This window comes from Elephas maximus, chromosome 5 (assembly GCF_024166365.1).
Source record: "Elephas maximus indicus isolate mEleMax1 chromosome 5, mEleMax1 primary haplotype, whole genome shotgun sequence".
NCBI lineage: Eukaryota > Metazoa > Chordata > Mammalia > Proboscidea > Elephantidae > Elephas > Elephas maximus.
The window spans coordinates 160,254,987-160,280,923 of record NC_064823.1 but is presented as its reverse complement, the minus strand read 5'-3'; the positions used below and the strand labels follow the sequence as shown (position 1 = coordinate 160,280,923).

Below are 25,937 nucleotides of genomic sequence, written 5' to 3'. Positions count from 1 at the left end.
CCCTGGGTGGCACAAATGTTTAAGTGCCTGACTACTAACCAAAGGCTTTGCAGTTCAAACCTACCCAGAAGCACCATGGAAGAAAGACCAGGCAATCTGCTTTCAAAAAGTCACAGCCTTGAAAACTCATATGGAGTATAGTTCTATTCTGCACACATGGGGTCACCATGAGTCAGAAATCAACTTGGTGGCAACTGGCTTGGTTTTTTATTTTAAACTATTAGAAGCTTCAGAACAGTATACCAGAGGAAACACTAACCCAAAGGTCAGGCAAAGCTCCTGGCAGAGGACCCCCACTGAAACCCGCTTCCGACTGTCCCCAGTATCTTCTTCTCATTCACACTGTGAGGAACATCTTTGTAACCCAGAGTGGAAAAGGCAAGTACCTGCCCCCAAGGGTCCCAATGACTGCCCCCTGATAATATTTACCTATTAGATCTAAAGTCGACACAACGCTCACTGTGGACTCTGTTGACACTGCTGAGAAACAGATGGTTCTGCACTGAAGGAACAGTTCTCAAATTCAGAAACTCCCTAGCGTCATAGCACAGTAGGTCGCAATCCACTATAATACCCACCTCATCCCTATGCTTTTGACAGAAGACCAAAAACTGGGACACTGCATCACCCTTCCTACTTCGTGGAGTGCAGGCTGTGGCCTTCTTTCTCCCAGGGGGAGACACTACTCCTCTTTTGGGGTCTGCCTCTGCCATCTTTTGAGGAGTGGTGTTCACTGTCCCAGGATCACTTTCTTGGCCTTCAGCAGAGCTAAGCAGTTTGGCTCTCCTCCTTCTCTTGATAGGAACACCCTCTTCTTTCACAGACTCAGCGTTGTCATTGACTCCTGAAGATTCAACCAGTTCTCCTGGGGATACCGTAGCAATGCCAGCCTCCCTAGCTACACAAGGGTTAAGATGAAGCTGGTCCCCCACATACACAAAGGTGAACTTGGCTTTCCGCTCATCTACTGACATGCCTGCAGCTTCTTTTGCTTGAACAATGCCCATTTCCCACTGGGCCCTCAATTTCCCTGAAATAGGTTTTAACAGCTGAAAAGAAAAACATAAGACATTATAAATTTCATTACACAAACAGAAGAGTTAACTAACTTTAAAGAAGGATAGTTTTAGAATTTCAGATAAACTTAGAAATCACAAACTATAAAAATTTACCCAGAAGGATTTAGACACAATTCAGCTCGATAGAATAATCCCATTGTTTCTTTAATCTAGAAATCATTTCCAATTACATTAGCAATGTAATCTATATATACATAAACAAAAACGAAAATTATAAAACCGGTTATCTCTGGAAGTCATCAAATAAGTAAAAGAGAACAATAAATTGTGTCTGAAGAAAGTTGCCATATATACCACGGCATACTTGGGCAAAAGTAAGCAATTACAAATGGAAATAAGAAATTGTAATATTTCAAGCAACTATAACTTCAAAAGATAATAACGTAAAAAAACAAAAATTTCTGTCCACAAGTTTTACTTCCTATAAGGAACATCTATCACCTTGATCTTCTCCGCTTTCGTAGGTGCTTGTCTGGCACTTTCCTGGCATAATTTTTCAAACTGTCCTTCTCCTTCAAAAGCTACAAGGCTCTTCTCAAATATCCAAGCTCTTTCTGGGGCGTCACCAAAGAACTGTACGTGATACTGGCGTGCACTCTTTTTCTGACCTAGTTTTTAAAATAAAACGTTAGAACCTGTAAGTTAGAATTTGGGGTGAAATGAGCAAATATATTAAAAATTACCAATATGAAGCTGGGAGCTGCTTTGAAGTTGCTTTACTTAGTGCTGTTTGAGTCTGTCAACCACAAAATAAATCCTCCTCTTCTTATCCCTACCATGTTCGCTGCCAAAGAAGGGAAACCCACCACTCGTTACAAGAGACTTAGATTAGGCTCAAAACGGACTGCGAAAGAGGGTGGATCCAATGCAGCCCTTTATCGCCTCTCCTTCCCAAGATTCTCTTAAAAAGATACTGAATAAATAAAATAAGAGGGGACATCAGCAAAGAGAGGCATTTCAGAAGAAAGACCTCAGAGGCATTCAGAGGCAGTGTACTGGAGTCAGCAGCCTTGGCTCCTGTCCCAGCTCTACCACCTTCCAGCTGTGCAGCCCTGATGGGCTCCCGCACAGTGCTCAAGGTGACAGAGCCCCGACGACCTCAGAGGGTGACTGGGAGAGCCCACAGTGGCCGCTCAGATGTCCGCTGCTGTTACTGCTCAGCAGAGGACGAAGCTGTATCCCACGATGCGGCCCACAGGGGACCTGGGTAAAGAAGGAGGTGCTATCACCCCAAAACCCGAGAGGGGATGCCAGACTCCACTAAGGTCAAGTGTGAGGTTGAAATCAGGTAAGCCAGTTGGAAAGTCAGACCTCTGTACCAATGTGAGAGAGAGGGGGAGAGCTTGCACTGGGGAGGAGAAAGAGACGGGGGTGGTGACATTCCTCAATAAGATGGTCCCTGACTTGGTAATTAAACGATAAGCCGCCGAGGAAATGGCCTCTACAGGGGTTCCTGACCTGGCAGTTAAACGTTAACAGGGGGAGAGAGGAGAAAAAGGGTATAAAACCCTAAGAAAACGACTGTATCAAGGCACTCACGCTCTCTCTCTACCTGAGTAGCCCGCTTGACACTCCTTAGTCAAGCGTACTTTTACTACTAAGCCTCTCCTAGCTAATAAACCTCTGCTCGCTTGGCACTATTTGTCTCAGTGTTTGAATTCTTTCCTACACCGAGGACAACCAAGGCCATTCTCTCAGGTAACACCAAGGGGGAAGGGAAGAGAAATGGGGGGCCCAGCAGTCACTATCCTCTCCAGCAGAAAGCTGGCCACAGGAAATCAAAGGATACTTGACTGGAGAACAGAAGCGCCTCAGAGGAAGAACCTCTCCACTGTGTTTCTTGGAGGTTCCAAGCTAAGTGGCCAACTGTTAAGAGGACCCCCTAAAGTAAAGTCTGCCAGGTAACAAAGCCTCCCATACACACATGTTCAGGCAGCTGTAAGCACTGTGCTTTTAAATGCAAACCCAGCAGCAACGCACGTGGCACCCAGGGGAGCCTCCGGCATGAAAGAGTCCAAAATCCAAAGAAACGAACAGCTTCTGCAAGGCCTCAGACACAATGCAAGGAAGAAAAGAACCTGACCATGGAAAACCCTAGTTTGCTACAAAACAAGAACAAAGTAAGAGCTATTAACCCATTGAAACCCATTACTGTCAAGGCAATTCTGACTCATATGACCCTATAGGACAGAGAAGAACTACTCCATAGGGTCTCCAAGGAGGAGCTGGTGGATGTGAACTGCCAACCTTTTGTTTAGCAGCCAAGTATTTAACCACCGTGCCACCAGGGCTCCAAAGAGCTATTAAACATAGTGCCGTTGAATCGATTCTGACTCATAGCAACCCTATAGGAAAGAGTAAGCCGTAGTACTTAACCACTACGCCACCACGGTTTCCAAAGAGCTATTAAAAAAAATGTTAAAATACAATTATGAAAATAAAATCCAACACGGTAGCTTGGAAATGAAGTTAAGAAATCTCCCAGAAAGAAAAACATTACGATGAAAAAATGTTTTCTTCCATAAGAAAGCTACAGGACCAATCCCTAAGGTGCTATCCCAAATAATAGGCCTTCTGTACAGAAGACCAGAGAAACTCATCAAATTAACATGAGAACATGCTGCAGAACTAAAGCACCCTGTAAGTGTCTCCCCCAGCACCCATGCCAGGGCCCACCTTTATGAAATTCAAGCTGCGGGAAGAAGACAGGCTCCACTCACATTGTGTGTGAGAGAGAACAGCCTCTGTTTTAATGAAACAGGAACAACGGCAAAGAGCTTCCAAAGCAACTCTGGATGCTGGAAGGCAACAGAGGAATGCCTTCACTAGCCTGAGGTGAACTGTTTTCAATGTAAGTCTCTACACGTGGCCAAATCAAGCGTGAAGGTAGAGAAGTGGCATCCCCTGAACTGCAGGGATTCAGATCTAGCTACTATCACTTTCTTTAAGAAAGCCAAAAAATGTGCTCCAATAAAAAAGGAAAATTAACCAAGAAACAGCTTGCCATGAATCACAGAAAACAAGTGTTAACTCAGAAAAGCGTCTTAAAGAGATTCTAAGGTTACTGCTGCCGTGCAAAAGGTTAAGAAAGCCAGTAATCCAGACTGAAGCAGGAAAAAAGGAAGGTTCTAGGAGAGAAAAGATGAGGGAGAACCCTTCCACACAAAGGGAGAACTTGGAAGGTAAGGATGGAGGGTTAGAAGATGTGACCCGAAGAGCAGAAAAGAGATTGTAATCAAACAGAGGTTTTCATTTGTTTCCTCAATGGGAGAAATTAACTATAACATAAGGATGAGTTTTAAGATGGGACACTTGAAAAAACAATTCCAGCTCACAAAAAAAGACCAGGCTTACTGATCTGACAGACACTAGAGAAAGCCTGAGGGTATGGCCCCTGGACACCCTTTTAACTCAGTACTGAAGTCACTCCTGAGGTGCACCCTTCAGCGAAAGATTAGACAGGCCCATAAAACAAAGAATAATACACGTAGCTCAACCGTGTATACAAGACTAAGTGGGCACACCAGCCCAGGGGCAAGGATGAGGAGGCAGGAGGGGGCAGGAAAGCTGGAGGAACGGAAATGGGGAACTCAAGGTCGAGAAGGGGAGTGTTGACATGTTGTGGGGATGGCAATCAATGTCACAAAACAATGGGTATTAATTTTTTAATGACAAACTAATTTGCTCTGTAAACCTTCATCTAAAGCACAATTTTGAAAAAAAGAAAGCTGTCAAGGGATTTGTGATTTCTTCCATTACTTGAGTCCCTGGTCATGTGCTTAAGCATTTACACCACCAGTTTGAGTTCACCCAGAAGCACCTTGGAAAAAAGGCCTGGCAATCTACTTCTGAAAGATTACAGTCATTAAAAACCCTATGGGGCACAGGTCTACTCTGACACACACTCAATGGCAACTTTTTTTTTTTTTTCCTTTTCCCCCCCACTACTTCAGTACTTTGAAAGAGCTTTCCTGAGTCATGGAAATAAATACATGCCATAGCATTGTATATAATGAAAATCTCTAAGAGTATTATATGATGAAATAATATGAACTTAAATCATATTTATGAATAGTTAGTGACATTGAAAAGCTCCTTACATACCAGGTGAAAACACAGTCTAATTGCAAGTTGGCAAAATAAATGTATAACATTTTAAAAATTTCTTTCCTATGTAGAAAGTAACCCAATTTTCTCCTACTTTTATGAGTTTCTTTAATCCATATGAATCTTATTTTGGTCTAAGTTGAGAGGTGAACATCTGTTTTATTTTAGCATATAATTAACCAACTGTCCCAGCACCATTTATTAGTAATTCTTTCTTCACATTATTTCTGATGTTCATTAATCATGGTCTGTATGGAAATGCTTGTGATCAACTCCCCTACCCACACCCCTTTCTAAGAGATCCTGGGCTCCGTCAACAGCCCTGCTGTCTATGTTCCTTTCCTCCCTGTCCTGACCCACTGGACTAGAGGTGGCCCTCCACCCTCTGGGCTAGGCTGAACCAGAGTCTCTCTCCAGATTATAAGCAGTCTGTGAGTTAAGTTGACAATGGCCACTTGAACTGTTAGGTCAGGCATATAGAACAGACCCACCAAGGCACAAAGCTGCCTTGGAGCTGAAGCTCCAGGGAGCCATGGAACCCATTATGACGCAGACGAGGCCAGGGGTACCTATAGTAACAGGAGGGGAACACAGGACAAAGTCACAAGGACACGAGGCTACAGAGCTCCAAAGGGAACAAGTGACAAGTGCCCCCATGCCGGGGTTTCCCCCTCAGTCCCTGGGGGCACTGACAGAACCACAAGTAGAAAAGGGCACATCCACTATCACACTGAGAGATTTTAATACACCTCTTTTTTTTTTTTTTTTCCTCAGTAACAGAACAGGAAAAAAGTCAGTAAGGAGGTTATAATATCAAATAACTGCAGACATGAGAAAGTCAGATTACCTGTAAGATTTTTAGAAAGATGCTGAAATTCAGAAATAAAATAATGAGGATTAACTCTTAAGATTCCCTACTACCAGACCTTGTATCTGAAGTTTCAGTGAATTAACACATGTAAATCACTTCAGAAGACGGCCTATTTAAAAACGTTACTGGCGTTGGCCCAGGACAGGAGCCACTCCCGAAGCCAACTCTTCAGACAGGGAGTGGACTGGACAGTGGGTTGGAGAGGGATGCGGGGAGGAGTGGGCTTCTTGGATCAGGGGGACACTTGAGACTATGTTGGCATCTCCTGCCTGCAGGGGAGATGAGAGGGTGGAGGGGGTTAGAAGCTGGCGAAATGGACACGAAAAGAGAGAGTGGAGGGAGAGAGCGGGCTGTCTCATTACCGGGAGAGTAATTGGGAGTGTGTAGCAAGGTGTATACGGGTTTTTGTGTGAGAGACTGACTTGATTTGTAAACTTTCACTTAAAGCACAATAAAAATTATAAAAAAAAAGAGTACCAGTACACTGAGATTTTTAGCACTTTTAGCTTGTGTTCCACTAGAGAGTTGTGTTCTGCAGATATACAATCCTATTTTTTTGCAATTTCATGCCAAGTAGTTTGGCTCCACTATCCTCAAGTATCAACTTCGGAAAAAAAAACATGTCTGTCAACAGATCATTTTCCCATCAATTTAAGCTGCTAAACTATAAATGCATTGCAAACTGCAAGAAAAAAAAAAAGATTCCCTACTATAACACAGAAAAAGTGACAATAAAAATCTCCACAGTAGAAAATTATTCGATTCTGGACCCCAATTATCTGAAGAGAAGATGGTAAAGCTCCCAGATAAGGAATTCAGTTTTCTTCATAGTACAATATCTAAAACCTAAGTTTATCTTCTGTTTCCAACTTAAACGGTCAGGCCGCAAAGCTGCTAATCTATCAAGGTGTCCTAGCAGACGGTGGCCAAGACAAGCTCTGCCTGCTAGGTATCTCAAAAATGCTTTCACAAAACACTTCATTAACTCGATTTTCAAAGGAAATTTGGACTTTCAAAAAAATCTAGGTTAAGCTGTAGCTTTTGGCTTGTTCTCTTCTGCATGTACATTACACTTCAATCTAAAAAATATTAAGTGCATTACCAAGATTCATAGATTCAAGTAGGTCCATAATAATCAAAAATACACGAATGCCCCTAAAACTTTACAAAGTTGGGGACAAGGAGTCAGGTGAGGCGGTTTCATCTTACAGAAGAATAAAAGAACGTCCTGGCTTCTCAGGACCCCGTGCTAGGCCAGCTCCATGCCAGAAGCCATCTTTATGTCCTGGTACTTCCCCAAAGAGGATGCCTGAACCCCTGGAGCATATCCCCCACTCATGGTCTCAGCTCTCACACTGAGTGTGGGAATTATAAACGGGCCCAAGAGCTCTACTTGAGACCAGGTCTCGGCACTGCCTGGAAGTCTACTACCCACATCTCCCCAGAAAATTCTTAGCTGCCACTGCAACAGACCCAACCAATGCCCAGATCTGGGTTTCTACAACATTTCTCTACTAAAAAAAAAACCCAGGCCTTCTCGGAGAAATAGCTGATTCCAGGACTGAGACAAAAAAGGTACAAGAATATCCTGCTGAGCCAGAATACACAGAAGTGCTCAAAGGCTGGCTAATGCAGCCAAGTCAAAAGGACACAGCTTAAAGAGACTTAATGAGACTCTCACTGGCCAAATTTAGGACGATTCGAGCATTAAAAAAAGTAAGAACTATAATACATAGCTAATTTTTTAGAGGGGAGCCCGTTTTCACAGGAAAAAAAAAAGCTAATTAAACACAGAAAGCATGATAAAAACAGACAGGTAGCATTTCATAAGCCAACAAAGTAAACTATTCAGGCAGGATCATCAAGGAATGCTAAAATCATGGGGGAAGGCTTTCAGTGTCACCCAGAGATCACCCATTAATGACAACGGACCATGCCTTTATCCTGGAGAGTTCTGGTAGCCACCACCAACTGACCAGGGTGTGCGACAGCTGGCACTGGGAGCTTCCTGATGTGATGAGGGCGGAGGGACACTGATGGGGCTATCAAGCAGCCCATGTGGCCTCCCCTCACTTCCCTCTGTTCTTGGGACAGGTCCCCCTCTGACTCTCTCTCTTCTCAAAGGTCATCTGAACCTTTTACCCTGACTCTTCTCCTTCAGAACTGCCTTTTAAATACACATTATCAGCCCTCTGAAGTTGGTTTACTTGTGATTCCAAGGGCCTCCCTTGCAGCCTAAGACAATTCCAGAAGAAATGGACTACTGGGGCTATACTGTGAGGGGGTGCGCACTCCCGGCCTCTTCCTGCATACAGATCTTCAGGAAGTGACCAAAACCCCACTCCACGGTTCCGAGTGTGAGCTCCTTTTTCCCACAATCACCTCCCATCACCCAAGTGGGGCTTCTGCCTAACCCTTCTGACACAAGTCTGATAACAAGGGAACAGACAAGAGCATACCATGTTCGTTCTGCAGGACCAGCTCCGAGTCACAAGGGTGGGGATGGGGACCGGTGGGTCTACACTGGAGGAAGCTGAAGAGGCACAACAGCCAAATGCAATATACACACCCTGATCCAATCCCGGACTAAAGAAAAGAGAAGCCAGAAGGGAAATTCTGAAGATGAATGAGGAAAATTTAAGTAATGACTACAGTGACAGATGATGTTACCGATTTAGTGTTTTCTTAAGTGTGGCTGGAAGGCTAGGTAGGTTAGGAAATGTCCTTGTCTTTAGAAGATTCCACTAATACATTTAGGGGTGAAGTGCCGTAACGTCTACAAACCACTGTACGTGGGTTTGTGCAAGGCAATGGGTTTCGCATACACATGGCCTTTCTGGCCTTGGATTTATAATCCTGCCAGGAACAGCTGGTTGGGCTGCAGCCTGCCCTGTGACTGATCTATTTTACACACCTTGCAGAGATTGGTCAGTCTACTACACAAATAGGGTGCATAAAACCACCCAACAGGATTGAGTAACTTGCTTATATAATTAACCAACTCAACAGAGGTTCTCAAAGAGACACGAAAAGAGTGGGGCTGTCTAACACTGAGGAGGGCAAGGAACACAGCAAGACAGTGAGAAGCAGCCAAGAGACGACAGGGCCAGCAGCAGTGGGCCCGAGTGAAGGGCCTACCTGCAGGCACAGCTCAGAAGGAGCTGAGAGCTGTCTCGGTTGGAAGCTGTCCTGATGTCCTGATTAAAGGACAAATGGTATCCTGTCTTCCGAATTATATCCAGTTATTTCCACTTTGGTTCTGATCTTGAGTTGTAACCTGTTACTTCCCCCAATAAACCACTTAAGTACAGTTCATGAATTCTGTGAGACTTTGTAGTAAATTACCAAACCCAAAGCTGAGAGGAAGAGTACTGAGGGGAGGGGGTGCAATTGGTGTTAGAAACGATGGAGTGGTACAGCAGCTCGGAGGAGGTGAAAATCTAAACATCATTAACCTCTACCTCACAGCAACCAGCTTGGTGCTAATTCTTATAAAAGAAATTATTCATTTATTTGGCAAAGTGGAAGTGTGTTTAGAGAGAGAAGATGACACAGGTACAGCAAGGTATTAAAAGATGGTAACTCTAGGTGAGGGGTAGATAGCATGTTTGTTGTACTGTTCACTTTGAACAGTGGGTTTGAAAGCATTTAGGCAAACAGACAAAATACCTCAAAAAAAAAAAAAGTCAGAATCCAAGTGTAACACATGGTATTGTTGCAAAAGCTGGAGGAAAGCCTGGTAACATAAAGACACTCAGCAACAGTCTGCTGAAATGAGTTCCTTTATGTGGCCTTTTGCCTTGGTTCTTTGGAAAAACAGCTTAAGAGATTTTTCCCCTAAACTCTGAGGAGTTACCTTTGCTCTGGCTTCCTACTCCAGAGGGTTTATTACTTCTGCCCAGATTGATTGACATTTCTTGGGTAAGCTGTAAACAACTTATAATACTTTTTGTCTGGTCCTAGGCTACAGCCTGCCCTGTGATTGGTATGCACCTTGCAGAGATTGGTCAACAGACTATGCAAATGAGGTGACTACAGCCTCCTATGCAAATGAAGTATCTGTGGCCTACCAAGAGATGACTGGTCAGTTTAAGGCTCCCGCTGGAAGAGGCCATGCCTTGAAACTGACAAGAAGTTGTATATATATGCAGTCAACCCTACAGAAGTTTTGAGACAGAACCAGGAAGAGAAGTAACAGGAAGGAGCAGGATGAAGAAAGAAGACATAAGCAGCAGAGAGAGAAGCAACTCCTAAAAGAGCCGTAACACTGAAGACAGCGACAGAGCCTATGAAGACAAGCCTGGAAGGGGCTCTGCAGCAGAGCTGGTGGCAACAGGCCCAGAGGGGGCCCTGCAGCAAAGTCGGTGGTGACAGACGGCAGGGTCAAGAGAAGCCTATCGTGAAGGGACTGAGAGGAGTCTGTCCAGAGGGGACCAAGAGAGTCGTCCTGCACTGAAGAAGGGAGACTTTGCCTACATGTTTCCTGATCCTAGTCCTGAATTATAGCCTGTTCATCCTGATCCCACCGTGTATTATTACTTTCTTAATAAGCCACTTAACCGTAAGTATGGTCTGTGAGTTTTGTGTGGCCATTGCAATGAATTACTGACCATAGCAGAGAAGTAGAGAGTGCTGTAGGAGGGATGGCTGGTGTCTGAACTGGTAAAAAGGTTGGAGAGTGGAGGTATGTCTGACCTCCAACTCACAGGGATGTCTTGGGCTGACCTTGATTCGCATTAGTTAGACAGGTTCTGATGCTACTACTACTCTCACCACTGGGTACGAAATTATATGCATTACATGGCCAAATACTAGGGAGCTGCAAGGTAAATAACAGTGTTTTCAGGCAACAGCCCTAGAGGTGACAAGAAGAGACAGAATACATACAATAAAAATTCATGTCTTCAACACAAAAAAAAAGAGGGTAAAAGTAACAACCCCTAACACTGAGTACTTACTAGTCACGGTGCTAAGACCTCTCTAAACAAGTGATATTACCATTATCCTCATTGTTTAAACAAAAGGAAAGTGAGGCTTAAAGAGACTGGGTAGTTCATTACCGAGATCCACCAGCTGAGTCGGACCCTGGCTGCTGACTCTGGAGCCCGTGCTCTCAACACAGAGAACATTGCAGTGTCACAAGCAAAAAAGTGAAAGCAGTTAGCCGGAGTGAAGGGTCCAGAAGTACAGAAAAAGGAAGCAAGAGATAAATAAAAATGGCAGTGTGTCTAAGGGTGAAAAGGAAAAGCAGTTGTAGACTACAGAGATTACTCATTTCTAAGACAAGGGAAAGATGTAATGGCATTAAAGTTAAGGCAATCAACCCTGAGAGTTGGAACAAAACCAAACCCATTGCCACTGAGTAGATTCCACCTCATAGTGACCCTATAGGACACAGCAGAACTGCCAAGAGTTTCCAAGGAACATACTCAAAAGACCCCTTCAGTCATACAAGGTCTAGGAGCTTAACATGGCAGGCATATAAACAAAGCAAAAGTCCCCAGACACTAAAAAAGAAATCAACAAAACCTGATTGTGATCCCTATGCAAACAAACATGTAGAAGTCATGAGGTCCAAGCTGACTTCTACTTCAGGTTTTCTGTGGCGGGGGCCTGCCTGGTTTTAGGGAAGCTGAGAGGGAATAAACAGAATCTCAGACCTACGTCAGATACCACCCTCTGCCTGTATCTGACTGCAGAGGCACAAGGGCCCACCGCCAAACAAAGGCAGGACAGCCCAGGTTCTGTCTGAACAGGTTATTTTTCTTTCACATTCTGACCCAGTCTGAATGCCTCAGGGGTACACCTTGAGGTTGCTGAAGTCTTTGGGAGGGATTTACCCAATTCTGGCCAGCAGAAGATGCGAAAAGACAGAGATGAAGTCAGGCTACAGGAGTTTCTCCTACCATTACAAGTCCTTGTGGAGCACATGTGAGCTCCTGAGCCTCCAGGCAGAGGTCCAACTGCCCCAAAGGTCAAGGAGGCCCAGGCAGGGACATGCCCTGCAATGATGACAACACATCGGACCCAAACAAAGAGCTCTTCGTCCTGAACCAGCCCCTTCTGGAGTCTGTTTGCCAGAGAAGCACCACCATACCCGGAAGCTACCTGGTCCCACAGTCAACCTGCAACCCTGTGTGGCCATGCCTATGACAGAATGAGGACCCAAGCCTGTAGCAGGAGCAGCAGCATCGCTCTTGTGAGCTCAGTTCTCCAGTTACTGGGAGTAGGAGAAGACATGCACTCATGGGCAACACTAAAGGGCTACATAGATGGTCTGGCTGGCAATCCTGGGCTGGACACCTAGGTCCAGACCATCCCACGGCTCTTGTCTTCACACTTCTGCAGGTTGTGGAGGGTATGTGGGGCACTTAATTTACTCAGCTCCTGCTCTTTATTTGAAACGGCTCACTTTCCTCAATTTCAAACTTTATTCTAGAACTTTCCAGAAGAATCTCAAACCACCTGATCCTTTGTTTACTTTTTCTCCAAAATCATATTCATGCATTGTCCAATTATTATTTGCTGTGTCTTAGTCATCTAGTCCTGTGTCTTAGTCATCTAGTCCTGCTATAACAGAAATACCACAACTGGATGGCTTTAACAAAGAGAAGCTTATTCCCTCACAGTACGGTAGGCCAGAAGTCTGCATTCAGGGCGCCGGCTCCAGGAGAAGGCTTTCTTTGTCGGCTCTGGAGGAAGGTCCTTGTCATCAGTCTTCCCTGGGTCTGGGAACATCTCAGTGCAGGAATCTCAGGTCCAAAGGAGGCGCTCTGCCCCTGGCACTGCTTTCTCGGTGGCATGGAGGTACCCATGTCTCTCTGCTCACTTCTCTCTTTTTATATCTCAGAACAGATTGGCCTCAGACACAACATAATCTTGGCGAGCTTATCAATGTAACTGCCACTGATCTGTCTCCTTACGTCACAGTGATAGGATTTACAACATATAGGAAAATCACAGAAGATGGCGGACAATCATACAATGCTGGGAATCAGGACCTAGCCAAGCTGAGAGGTGTTTTTGGGGAACACAATTCAATCCATGACATTCCACCCTTTTGCCCCTAAAAATTCTTGTCCTTGCCATATGTAAAGTATATTCACCCCACCATATCATAGCCAAAGTCTTAAATCAATTCCAAGTCCAAAATCCAAAAATTCCTCTTCATCTGTGAAATCTAGAATACAAATTATCTGCTTCCAAAGTACAATGCCAGAACAGGCACAAGCTAGACATTTCCATTACCAATGGGGGAAAGTGGAGGGAAAGCAGGCATAACAGGTACCAAGCAAGTCAGAAGAACATATTACATCAGGCCTCAGGCTTTGAAAATAATCCTCTGCTCTCTGAGACCATTTACACAATTTTCCTGCCCTCCAGACTCTAGGTATTGGCTACACTCTCCAGATTGTGAGTGGAGGCCCCTCAGTCCTGGGCTGCAGCTCTGCCTTTCAGGTCCACTGAGGTGGCAACTCTACTCCCTCAGCTTTAGGTGTTCCCACTCTCCTAGTCCACCTGAGTGGCAACTCCACCCTTAGAAACATCAGAGGCCATGGCTCCACCCTCTGAAACCCAAGAGGTCCTGGCCATACTTTTGAGACTGAGGCAGCTCAGCTTCCTGTGTTCCTTGTCTCTTCAGCTTCTGCTTTCTGGTTTCTTGGACTCTTGGCTCCTTGGGCTTCACGCCCGCACCTGCCCTGATGGGACAAGTGTTCCACAGCTCTGTAGCTCCACTGATAAGTGCCTGGAGGCACCCTACTCTGCCAGTAAACTCTGTCCGGGAGGCACTCAGCTCTCTTACTCCATGGGTTGACAAGCCTAGCTCCACCAATAAGTGCCTGGAGGCACCCCACTCCACCAGGAAGCCTCCTGTGCAAAGGCACTCAGCTCTCTCACTCCATGGGTTGCCTGGGGCTGGTCTCCTGGTTCTGCCGCTACTGGTCCTCTGATGCTGCCAGTCCTCTATCCATTCAGTTTCAAAACTGCTTTCACATTTTAGGTATCTGTTAGAGCAGCACCCCACTCCTGGTACCAAATTCTGTCTTATTCATCTAGTGCTGCCATAACAGAAATACCACAGTGGATGGCTTTAACAAAGAGAAGTTTATTATTTCACAGTCCAGTAGGCTAGATGTCCAAATTCAGAGTGCCGGCTCCAGAAGAAGGCTTTCTCTCTTGTCAGCTCTGGAGGAAGGTCCTTGTCATCAGTCTTTCCTTGGTCTGGGAGCATCTCAGCACAGGAACCTCAGGTCCAAAGGAGGCGCTCTGCTCCCAACACTGCTTTCTTGGTGGTATGAGGACCCCGTGTCTCTCTCCTCACTTCTCTCTTCTATATCTCAAAAGAGATTGACTTAAAACACAACACAATCTTGTAGATCTCATCAATATTACTGCCACTAATCCATTTCACTACATCATAGCGATAGGAGTTACAATATATAAGAAAATCACATAAAATGGTGGACAATCATACAATACTGGGAATCAGGACCTAGCCAAGTTGACAGATACTTTGGGGGGCACAATTCAATCCCTGACATGCTCTAACCTGTATCAATGGCATGTTACATTCTTAGTACAGTCTTTAGCTACCCTACATGAGCCTTTACCTTCCCAAGTGTCCAGAGACCAAACATGATATTTTCTCACTTTTTACCTCACCGCACAAGCCTAATAAAATAAACTGATACATTTTTCTAACTCACACTTAGTATGAAGTGCTTTTTCTGCAAACTATGCTGAAATAAGCAATCACGGTATATCTAAATAATAGATTATTTACAATAAAAAAAGGATAAGGTGAAGGCCACTCCTCGTTTAATGTCTCTAATTAAATTCATACAGATTAATATCTGAGCTGGATATAAAAAGAAATAGTAATGGGTTACGTCTGATTCAATAACTAACTTCAGGCAAAACTGCAAAAATGAACCACAATAGGGTCATTTAAGGAAAAGTAAGAAAGATGCCCAGAGATTAAGAAAGATTAAGTCCAGAAGAGAATGCCGGAAAAAAGGCCAAAACCACAATACCTTTAAGTTTGGTACAGGTGTGAAGAAGCGGGTCAGCAGACACCATGCACGGCCACCAGGGATAACCTGACACTTTGGACCATACCAAATCTCCAACGCTGTATCTTAGCAGACGGTCTTTGTCTCTGCTGATATTTGGACAGGGCTCCTTCTTGACTGGAATCTGAAAATGAACAACAGAAGACAAATACTAACACAAATCAAGTAACTACCACCAAGTCAGCCTTCTAACCATAGGAAACCAAAAGAGGTTTAAGACACACACAGCCACATGTGCATGCATGCACACGCACGCACACGCACACACACACACACACTGCTCCCATTCGCTGTATCCCATTTCATTGCAATTGTTTATCTGTCTTTTCATCTGTCCTCACCTAAAGGGCCAGCACAGTGCCTGGCACCTACTAGGTGCTCAACGTTATGAACCTCTCTAGAAAATCTACTTCCGTGGCTTGTGGATGGTCTCTAACTATGCTTCACAGACCTGGTCAAAAGGAATTTTCCAGAAGTCCTGAGTCCATACTCGGAGCCCCCACCACAGCCACATGTCTGGCTGTCAGTTCTCTGGAACATGGGTGTTAACCAACAGGACAGGACCCAAGGTGGTAAGGGTGTCAGGAAGGCCTAGGAAGGGAATCCCAGCTCTACCTGTCCTTAGCTGAGTCATCTGGGCTCTCTTCATCTATTGAACATGGGTTGAGTATGAGCGCTGAATGGCCTAACAAGGGCAAACTTTTCTCCACACCACTCTCTTAGTCTGCTCTCGCAGCCAACAGCGTCCTTTAACCTCCTCTGTTTCCCCAGCTGGCTAAGACTATAAAGTTAGGGAGGGAGAAAGTGGATGCCTCTTTTCCCTACTGATTGAACTGAATAACCCTTTTCACTTTCAGGCTTACAACAGAAATGTTGTTATCTCTTTAAATTAATCAGTTAACATAGAATTATACAATATAGGACCCCTAGTAGGGTAATGGTTAAGAGCTCAGCTACTAACCAAAAGGTTGGCAGTTTAAAATCTACCAGCCGCTCCTTGGAAACCCTATGAGGCAGTTCTACTCTGTGCTATAGGGTTGCTACAAGTCAGAATCAACTCAATGGCAACGGTTAATACAGTGCAGGGCAGCAACTAAAAGAATGACCTCACGCAAACAGACACAAGTGTGAGTTTCTGATTCTATACTTGAGCAAGCTGTTAAATGTCTTTGGGCCTCAGTTTCCTCATCTGTAAAATGAGGATACCAGTCCCTGAATACTCATGGTGCTAAGGGTTGGCACAGAGCTGTCATAAGCTTTCAAAAAATATTAGCCCTCAGAATGTTCTACAGCATCCCATTTGTACATTTATCGGGTCATTTAAGTCACGGGACAGCTTCTGAGGACAAGTATTGTTGTCCCCTTTTTGCAGATGGAGAGTCAAAACTCAAGTGGTTAACCCCAATTTGAACCAAACCAAGTGGTCAAGCTGGGAATAAAAACCAGGTCTCTGACAGCTTACAGAGACCATTTTCACTGTAAAAAGAACGAGGTACGATGCAACCATGGTCTTTTTAAAAAACTCGCCATTGTGATTACATTAGTAAGAGCTAAACAGCGCCCGTGTACTCAAAAACACAACATCTTTATGCCTTCGATGCCCTTCACTATTTTAACAACTTCAAAGAAACATCTGTCTTTCCCCCCATCTGTGGAATTCCTAAATAAAATTCCTCAACTATAATTTTAAATATTCAACTTTGGTAAATAACACCAACCCCAAACTGACTCAGGCTCCCTTTCCCCATTCCTGCCCCGCAGCACCTGAGGTGCAGGTGGGTGTGGAGCTGCCACTAAAGGCCACAAGCAAAGATGTGGAAAGAAAGGGCACCAAAACATCTTCTAGACTACTCACTCCTAAAGTAAAGTGGGCCATGAACACAGGTGGGACTGCTATGCCCCCATTTCCTCTGCCAAGGCGCTCTGGCTGCATCAAACAGCTCACACTCATCTAAGGATTAGGGCCCCCAAGAGTCATTTGAAGACATGGTGACACAAACCACCAGACAAAACGAGATGGAGCCACCAGTGCTCTTTTAACTTAAGATAGGATTCTCCGTCCCAGTTTTTGATAAGCCAGAGTTCATTCCCTAGTGTTCTAAGTGCTAGGCTCTGCACTGAGAACCAAGAACGCAAAAACCTAAGACACGGGCCTGATCCTCAAAGAGTCGAACCACATACTAGACTGCCTGGCTGCAAAGACAGGTGGGGGAACAGACAGTGAACTTTGCAGTAAGAATGACAAAAGCGCTTCTGCTTCCACTCATTACATGGTGTGGGTTTAAGAGAATGACAAAAGCACTTCTGCTTCCACTCATTACATGGTGTGGGTTTAAGAAGCTGGGCGAGTCCAGTGTACCTCCACTCGCCACAACTAGGCCAAAGAACATCTCTGGAGATAAGAGATAAGTGAAAACACTACAGCCTGAAGACCAAGGGCTCTAGAACTGGCCAGATCTGGGTTCAGAAACTGGCTTTGCCTCTTTTTAGCCATTTTAATCTGAACGCTTAGTTAACCTCTCTAGGTCTCACAACTGGCTCAGCAAGCAGCTGGTAGACCTAAAGGTGGGGGGGTCCTGGTACATAGTGCCTGATCTGCAGCCAAGGCTCGGGCAGCGTCAGCCACTTTGTGGACAGGTGAAGAGGAGGACAGACTCCTTACTGCAAGCACGGCCCAGCCACACTATCTACACGGCACCAGCTGCCTTCCACCCGCCACTCCACAAGGAGATATCCTTACACGGTCCTCATGTTTCTACCCAACCTCAGACAGAATACCCAGCCCCAGAAAGAACTCCTCATAAATACCTTTTTGTCTGTGGGACTTGAAATCTTGGATACCAGAGCTGCTTCAACAAGGCCCTGCTCCAGGAAGGAATCGTATTTTATGCTTCTCTTTCTGCTCCTTCTTGCCTTGTTTTCAGGTTTTTGTCCATTTTCTTCTGACTGGGACACATCAGCTGCACTGTCACCACAAATGGAAGATTCAAAGAGAGGTTTCCCATTCATATATGTTTTGGTGATTTTCAGCTTAATTTCTGGAGAGCCATTTTTAATAGGGGTAGTGTTAGGTGGTGTCCCAATTCCTTTCATTTCCTGGGACTCAAAACGCAATTTGGCATCATGAGCACCAGGTTCTCCATTAAACACACGGGAAGTAAGGTCTTTCAGCTTCTCAGTTGGAATAAAGGGAAGCGCATCATGGCCATTAAATTTCTGCATGACCCCTTCTTGCAGAGTGGTAGAAAGCTGGGCTTTGCTGAGGAATACAGAACATTCACGATTCACTTCACAGTTCTGCGTCTTTCCGTTGGTATTGCCAAGGATTTCTGGTGCCTGCTTCATCTTTATGCACTTTACAACTTTCCAAACAGAAAGAGGACTTTTTTTGATGCTGAAGTCTATTCAGCCCAGATGCTTCGGCCCTTAGAACACTATAGAATGAAAAAAAAGCAACATATTACATTTAAAACCTAGGGTAAGTATGCCGACGACACTATAGCTTTGGGTTTTCAGGCAATTTATAATGTTTTACATAATGAGTTAGGTCACAGGAGACAGTTCAAATATCACAAAAATGACACAGAATCACAAAATGATAAAGAAAGGAACCAGGAATTAAAAAAAAAAAAAAAAAAGTCAGTCAAGGGTGCTGAACTCAAACCATGCCTCTACCATTAACTAGCAATGTGGCTGTGGACACATAATATAATCTGTTTAATCATTCTAGAAAACTAGATTACTACGTACCTATCAGTACAGAGGAAACCCTGGTGGCGTAGTGGTAAAGTGCTACGGCTGCTAACCAAAGGGTTGGCAATTCAAATACCCCAGGCGCTCCTTGGAAACTCTATGGGGCAGTTCTACTCTGTCCTATAGGGTCACTATGAGTCGGAATTGACTCGACAGCACTGGGTTTGGTTTTTTGGTATCACTACGGAATAATCTTAAAAAACCGAGAGTCAATGTGTGAAAGGCAGCTAACACGATGCCAGGCCCATGCAAAGGAACACGGAGGAGCTTAAAAACAAAACAAACAGCTGAAGAGGGCGCTGAAGCAACATGCCCAAGGTCAGCAGGGTTTAAAACCCTCATCTTCCAACTCCTAGCAGAGTAAAGGCAGCCCCCTGGCTTAAGATGATGAACCGCACTAACGACTGTTTTTTTCATACATCTTTTATTGTTAGTAATATGTACCACATACAATGTTGCAGCATGTAATTTGCTGGTATTATCATTCTCAGACGCTCACTTGCAGATGTTCAGAAATCAGATTTATACACATACTGACAATAAAAGCAATAATTATGAAAAAAAAAAGTATTCGATGTATGTCAGAACCGACTTAAAACACAGCTGTTGGAATGGAACCCAGTCTTAAGTCAGGGACTACCTGTATTAGTTCCAGGTGATGAAAAAAAGCAAAAGCCAAGGGTAACAAAGTGAGAAAGCACTCTGAGTCAGTTCTGGTAGGCGCTCAGTCTAGTACCCTAATCCCCGTCCCCCGACCTTGCCCAGGTCCAAAGTAACACTGGTGACGAGGAACACGGCAATAACATTCATTTTAGTTAACCACACCTGAAGATTAAGTAGCCAAAGGCAACACTGCTGAGCCATTGACAAGCACTGCTTCGTAATTTGTGGAGAACAGTCAAGCTGAAGCAGTGGTGTGCGAGGCCCACACGCACAGGAGGTTGGTTTCAGGAAGACTGCTCTGGCTGCCGTGTGGCAATGCAGAATCTTCACTGAGCAGCTACAATCCCCAGGTCAGGGGACCACAGGAGATGAGAAGAGTGTCTGCGTCAGAACCCAAAGGCCAGACAGGAATAAGAACAGGCAGGCACCCATCTAAGCTGCCAAGACATCCACCAAGAGTGTGCCACCACTGATAGCAAAGAGATTCCTTTTAGAAGGTGACAATCAATCTCATCAAAGGCTGGGGAGAAGTTGAGAAGAGTAACTGGAGATGCCCACTGATGTAGAGCAGTGGTTCTCAACCAGGGCCAATTGTGCTCCTCGGGGCACATTCAGCACTGTAACGGGAATCAAAGACAGCACAGGACAACACACTTTTGATTGTTACGACCTGGGGGTTGCTACTGACATCTAGTGGGTAGAGGACTGGAATGCTGCTAAACATTCTACAATGCACAGGACAGCCTCAGCAACAAAGAATTATCCAGTCCAAAATGTCAGTGGTGCCAAGGTTGAGGAACTGTTGATAAAGAGCAATTAGGGGTCGCTGCTGTCTGCAATGTGCAGGTACCACAGAAAGATCGGGGTAGAAGCCAGACAGCTGAGGAAGGAGCCACGGGGAAAAAAAGGAGTAAATTTAAAGCAACCTCAAGTTCTAGTTTAGATTAATGTGTACTGGGTGACCTTAAACACCAAGATACATATAAAAATGCTTTGTTTGATGCATATAATTTTTTTTAAAGGCAAAATAGTTTCCTCTTCCAGTAATGATTGGGTACCTCATATCAAACCAACTGTCCCACAGGCAACACCTATAAGCGCTGGATAAAATATAAAAAAGTACTTGAAGGCACTGGAAAGCAACCAAAGGCAGGGAGAAATTGGATGGGAGTCAACACTTGAAAGAAAGAAAACTGCACTCGGTGAATTTCTCAGTTTTTACAGTTTTGTGCCTAAAGAAAGTTTGGGAAACTGCAGTAGATATAAAAGGAAAGGGGGAGGGGGAGGGATCAAAAAGGAGAGAGCCACAGAAGGGGTGCCCAAATTTCTGCAAATAAACTCTGTCCAAATCTCAGCCTGACACATATATGGGGTTGACTCCAAGCGATCTAACTTATAAGATAACTAAAATGAGATTACAAATGCTGAACAAAAACAAGTCAGCTCTTCAATAAATGGTGCTGGGAAAAATGAATTTCCACATGCAGAAGAATAAAACAGAATCCGTGCTTGCCTCACACCATATACAAAAAAAAAATTCAAAATAGATTAAAAACTTTAAAGTGAAAACTAAAAACCAAAAACTTCTCAAAAGGAAATATAGGGGTATAAATGCAGGATGTAGTATTTAGCTATGGATTATCGGATATGACAACAAAAGCAGGAGCAATAAAAGATAAAATAGGTAACTGAGGCTTCATAAGAATTAAATACTTTCAACAAAGTGAAGAGAAAATCCATGGATTGGGAGAAATTTTTCAAGAATCATGTATCTGATAAGGGTTTAATTTCCAAAATATATAAACACCTATAACTCAACAATAAAAAAAAAGACAAACAACCCAATCGAAATATGGACTAAGGACTTGAACTGACATTTCTCCAAAGAGGATACTCAGGTGGCCAACAAACACATAAAAAGCTCCCTGATGTCATTAGGTCTGTCCAAAAACCAAGTCCTTTGCTGTCGAGTAGATTCCGACTCATGGCAACACTACAGGACACAGCAGAACTGCCCCAAAGGGTTTTGAAGGCTGTAAATCTCTTGGAAGAAGTACAGCCAGAATGTTCCTTAGAAGCGAGGATGGCGAGACTTCATCTCACATAATTTGGACATGTTATGAGGAGGGACCAGTGCCTGGAGAAGGACATCATGCTTGGTAAAGTAAAGGGTCAGAGAAAAAAGGAAGACCCTCAACAAGATGGATCAACACAGTGGCTGTAACCACAGGCTCAAGCAAACAATGATTACGAGGATGGGCGGGACCAGGCAGTGTTCCCGTTCAGTTGTACACAGTGTCACTTTGAGTTGGAACCGACTCGACGGCACCTAACCACAACAAATCTTTACAGGAGCAGAGTACCACATCCTTCTCCTGAAGAGCGGCTGGTGGATTCAAACTGCCGAACTTTTGGTTAGCACCTGTGCTCTCAACCACTGCACCACCAGGGCTCCTTCGGGACATGTAAATCAAAACCACAATGAGATAGCACCCCACCTCCGTTAGAACGGCAATGATCAAAAAAATGGAAAACAAGGTATTGGAGAGGATGTGGAGAAAATGGAATCCTCATGCTAGTAGGGATGTGAAATGATACAGCCACTGTGAAAAACAATTTGGCAGTTCCTCAGGAGGCTGAGCGCGTAACTACCACGTAACCCGGCAATCCCGATCCTAGGTATAGACCCAGAAGTGAAAGTGAGAATGCAAAAAGGGACCTGCTCATCAATGTTCATGGCAGCATTTTTCACAACAGCCAAAAGGTAGAAACAATCAAATGTCCATCAACAGATGAACGGATAAACAAAGTGTGGACCCAACAAAGAAATGAAGTCCTGATACAATACGGGTGAACCTCGAAAATATACTGAGTCAGGCAAAAAAGGACAAATACTTTATGACCTCATTTATATGAAATAAGCAAATACATAGAAACCAAAGCTTATTAATGGTTACCAGGGATAAGAAGGAGGAAGAAATGAGGAGTTTTTGCTTGGCGAGGGGTGCTGAGTTTACAATAATGGTGGTAGAATAATTAGGAAAAACATAGGACATAAAGAGTTTAATCAGTGTCACTGACTTGTGCAGGCAGAAATGATTGAATTGGTGAATGCTTTGTTGTGTATATTTGCACAATTAAAAAAAGAAGCCAAAAAAAATCTTAGGAGGAACACAACAGAATCCACAGTGTCTACAATGCATCATTCACAATATCCAGGATACGACACAAAATTACTCAACATCTGAAGAAATAGTTAAACAATAGAAAACAACTGCAATGCTGAAATTTAGCAGACAAGTATTTCAAACCATCTATTATAACCATACGGTCCAATTCCCAACTGCTCAGGGGGATGGCACAGGACCAGGCAGTGTTTTGCACACAGCATCATCACAAGTCAGGGGTAACTCAACAGCAGCTAACTAACAACAATATAACAATGTTCAATCACATAAAGGAAAATTTATTCACGATAGGAGAATAAGCAGAAAATCTCAAGAAAAAAAAAAGAATCAAATGGAAATCCTATAGTTGAAAAATACAGTACCTAAAATTTAAAAAAATCATAGGATGGGCTGGAATAGCATATTGGATGTAGATGGCAGAAGAGTTACGGAATGGGAAAACAGATTAATAGAAATTAATATAAAAAAGAGAAAAAAGTATGTGAAAAAGAAAAAAGTGAACAGAGCCTCAGGTGAACAATATCAAAATGTACAAATTCCCCCCTAAAATGAGAGGAACAAAAGAATGAGATAAAAAATGTTTAGAAAAAATATGGCCAAAAATTTTCCCAATTTGTTGAGACATAAATTTAGAAATTCAAGAAGCTCAAAACCAAACCAAACCCATCACCATCAAGTCAATTCTGATTCATAGCAACCCTCACCCCCAGGAGCACTGGTCAAACTGCTGAAAACCAATGGTAAAGAGAAAATCTTGAAAGCAGAAAAATGACTCATTACACATAGAATATGAATGATTATTTACTTCTCATGAGAAACATAGGCTAGAAGACAGTGGAATTACATCTTTTAAGCAGTTAAAGAAAAACTGTCAACCCAGAATTTGATATCCAGCAAAACTATCCTTCAAGAATGAAGGCAACAATAACAGCAAAAAAAAAAAGCTGCTGAGATGTTCATATACAACCAAAAACCTCATGGGATTTAGTTCCTCGGTTTAGAGGTAGAGGGTCATGGTTTCATGGGACATCTTGGTTAAATGGCCTAATATTGTGTTTAGTGCTTCTGTTCTACCTCCTAGTTTGCTGTGAAGTGCCATCTAAGCCACAGCAATTGGTCTCTATTCACCTGGAGCAACAGAGAAAGAAGAAGAGTCAGGGCTAAGTAGAGGATACAGAAAGTTGTGGCTAACTGCCTCCATGAACAATCACCTGCTTTGTCACGAGACCAGAAGAGCTGGTTGGTGCCCGGCTACCATTACTGTACAGGTTTTATAGAAGAATCCTGATCAAAAGGGGCAGAAGTTTCAAAAACTTATGCACTCCAGGCTTTCTAGAGCCCTGGGGGTTGGAGAGTCCCTAAAACTATTGCCCTGGGACAATAGTTAAACCTTAAACCAAAAATAACCCTTGTAGTCTTCTTAAAAACCAAATAATAGTTTAGCTTAACTAGTAAAAAATGTCTGCCTTGAACATTATGCTCTTTTAAGAACTATGTATGAGATCAAAGTGACAACAGCAACTCATAAGATTAGACAGGAAGCTTAGGGGGCAGTGGGTTTATGTTAATGGAGGAGGAACAACTCAGAAAAGAGAATGGGTGCACAATTCAAAGAAGGCAATCAACGTCACTGAATTGTACATGTAGAATTGGTGAATGTTTGCTATGTATATTCTCAGTATCAAAATAAAATTAAAAAAAAATAAATGCAAAATAAAGATACTTTGAAATAAATAAAAACTAAAAATTTGTCATCAACAGACCTACACTATGTTGTTTTGTTGTTGTTGTTAGGTGCCATCAAAGTCAGTTTTAACTCATAGCGACCCTACATATAACAGAGCAAAACACTGCCCAGTCCTGTGCCATCCTCGCAATCGTTATGCTTGAGCCCACTGTTGCAGCCACTGTGTCAATCCACCTCACTGAGGGCCTTCCTCTTTTTTACTGACCCTCTACTTTACCAAGCATGATGTCCTTCTCCAGGGATTGGTTCCTCCTAGTAACATGTCCAAAGTATATGAGACATGGTTTAGCCATCCTTGCCTCTAAAGAGCATTCTGGCTGTACTGATTCTTCCAACACAAATTTGTTCATTCTTTTGGCAGTCCACAGTATGTTCGATATTATTCACCAACACCACAATTCAAAGGCACCAATTCTTCAGTCTTCCTTACTCATCGTCCAGCTTTCACGTGCATAAGAGGTGACTGAAAATACCCTGGGGCATGAGTCAGACGCACCTTAGTCCTCCAGGTAACAACTCTGCTTTTTAAAGAGGTCTTTTGCAGCAGATTTGCCCAATGCAAAGCACTGTTTCATTTCTCAACTGCTGCTTCCATGGGCATAGATTCTGGGTCCAAGTAAAGTGAAATCCTTGACAAGTCCAATCTTTTCTCCATTTATCATAAAAAAAAAAAAAAAAAAGACGTTCCACAAAAATCCAGTTGTAAGGACTTTTGTTTTATGTTGAGGTGTAATCCATACTGAATAGTCAGTCTTTGATCTTCATCAGGAAGTGCATCAAGTCTTCTCCACTTTCAGCAAGGAAGACTGTCTCACCTGTATACTGTAGGTTGTTACTAAATCCTCCTCCAATCATGATGCCATATTCTTCTTCATGTAGTCCAGTTTCTCAGATTATTTGCTCAGCATATAGAGTGAATAAATATGGTGAAAGGATTCAACCCTGACACATACCTTTCCTGATTTTAAACCACACAGTATCCCCTTGTTATGTTCAAATGACTGCCTCTTGGTCTACGTACAGGTTCCCCATGAGCAAAAGTAAGTGTTCTGGAATCTCCACTCTTCCCAGCATTATCCATAATTTATGATCCATAGAGTCAAATTCCGCTGCATACTCAATAAAACACAGGTAAACATCTTTCTGGTAGTCTCTGCTTTCAGCTAAGATCCATCTCACACCAGCAATGATACCCCTCGTTCCTCGTCCTCTTCTGAATCTGGCTTCAATTTCTTTCAGTTTCCTGTTGATGTACTGCTGCAACCATTCTTGAGTCATCTTCAGCATAATTCTACTTGCATGTGATATTAAATGATAACTGTTCGATGATTCTGGCATTCCATTGGAGCACCTCCAGCACTGCATCCGTTTGCTAAAACATCTCAATTGGTATTCGGTCAATTCCTGAAGCCTTGTTTCTTGCCAATACCTTCCATGCAGCTTGGACTTCTTCCT

At 43.5% G+C, this 25,937-nt stretch overlaps 1 protein-coding gene across 5 annotated transcripts in view; it reads right to left on the bottom strand.

Annotated features, from left to right (window-relative positions):
* The window catches only part of NSD2 (nuclear receptor binding SET domain protein 2), a 97,946-nt gene that overhangs the window by 45,780 nt on the left and 26,229 nt on the right, over positions 1–25,937 (bottom strand). For all 5 annotated transcript variants that reach the window (XM_049886596.1, XM_049886593.1, XM_049886597.1 and 2 more), the window contains exons 2-5: positions 17,940–18,565; positions 15,093–15,255; positions 1,521–1,687; positions 579–1,049 (exon numbers count right to left, since the gene is read on the bottom strand). In XM_049886596.1, coding sequence (XP_049742553.1) covers positions 579–1,049; positions 1,521–1,687; positions 15,093–15,255; positions 17,940–18,476 — 1,338 coding nt within the window. In that variant the 5' untranslated portion in view covers positions 18,477–18,565. The remainder of the gene's footprint in view (positions 1–578; positions 1,050–1,520; positions 1,688–15,092; positions 15,256–17,939; positions 18,566–25,937) is intronic.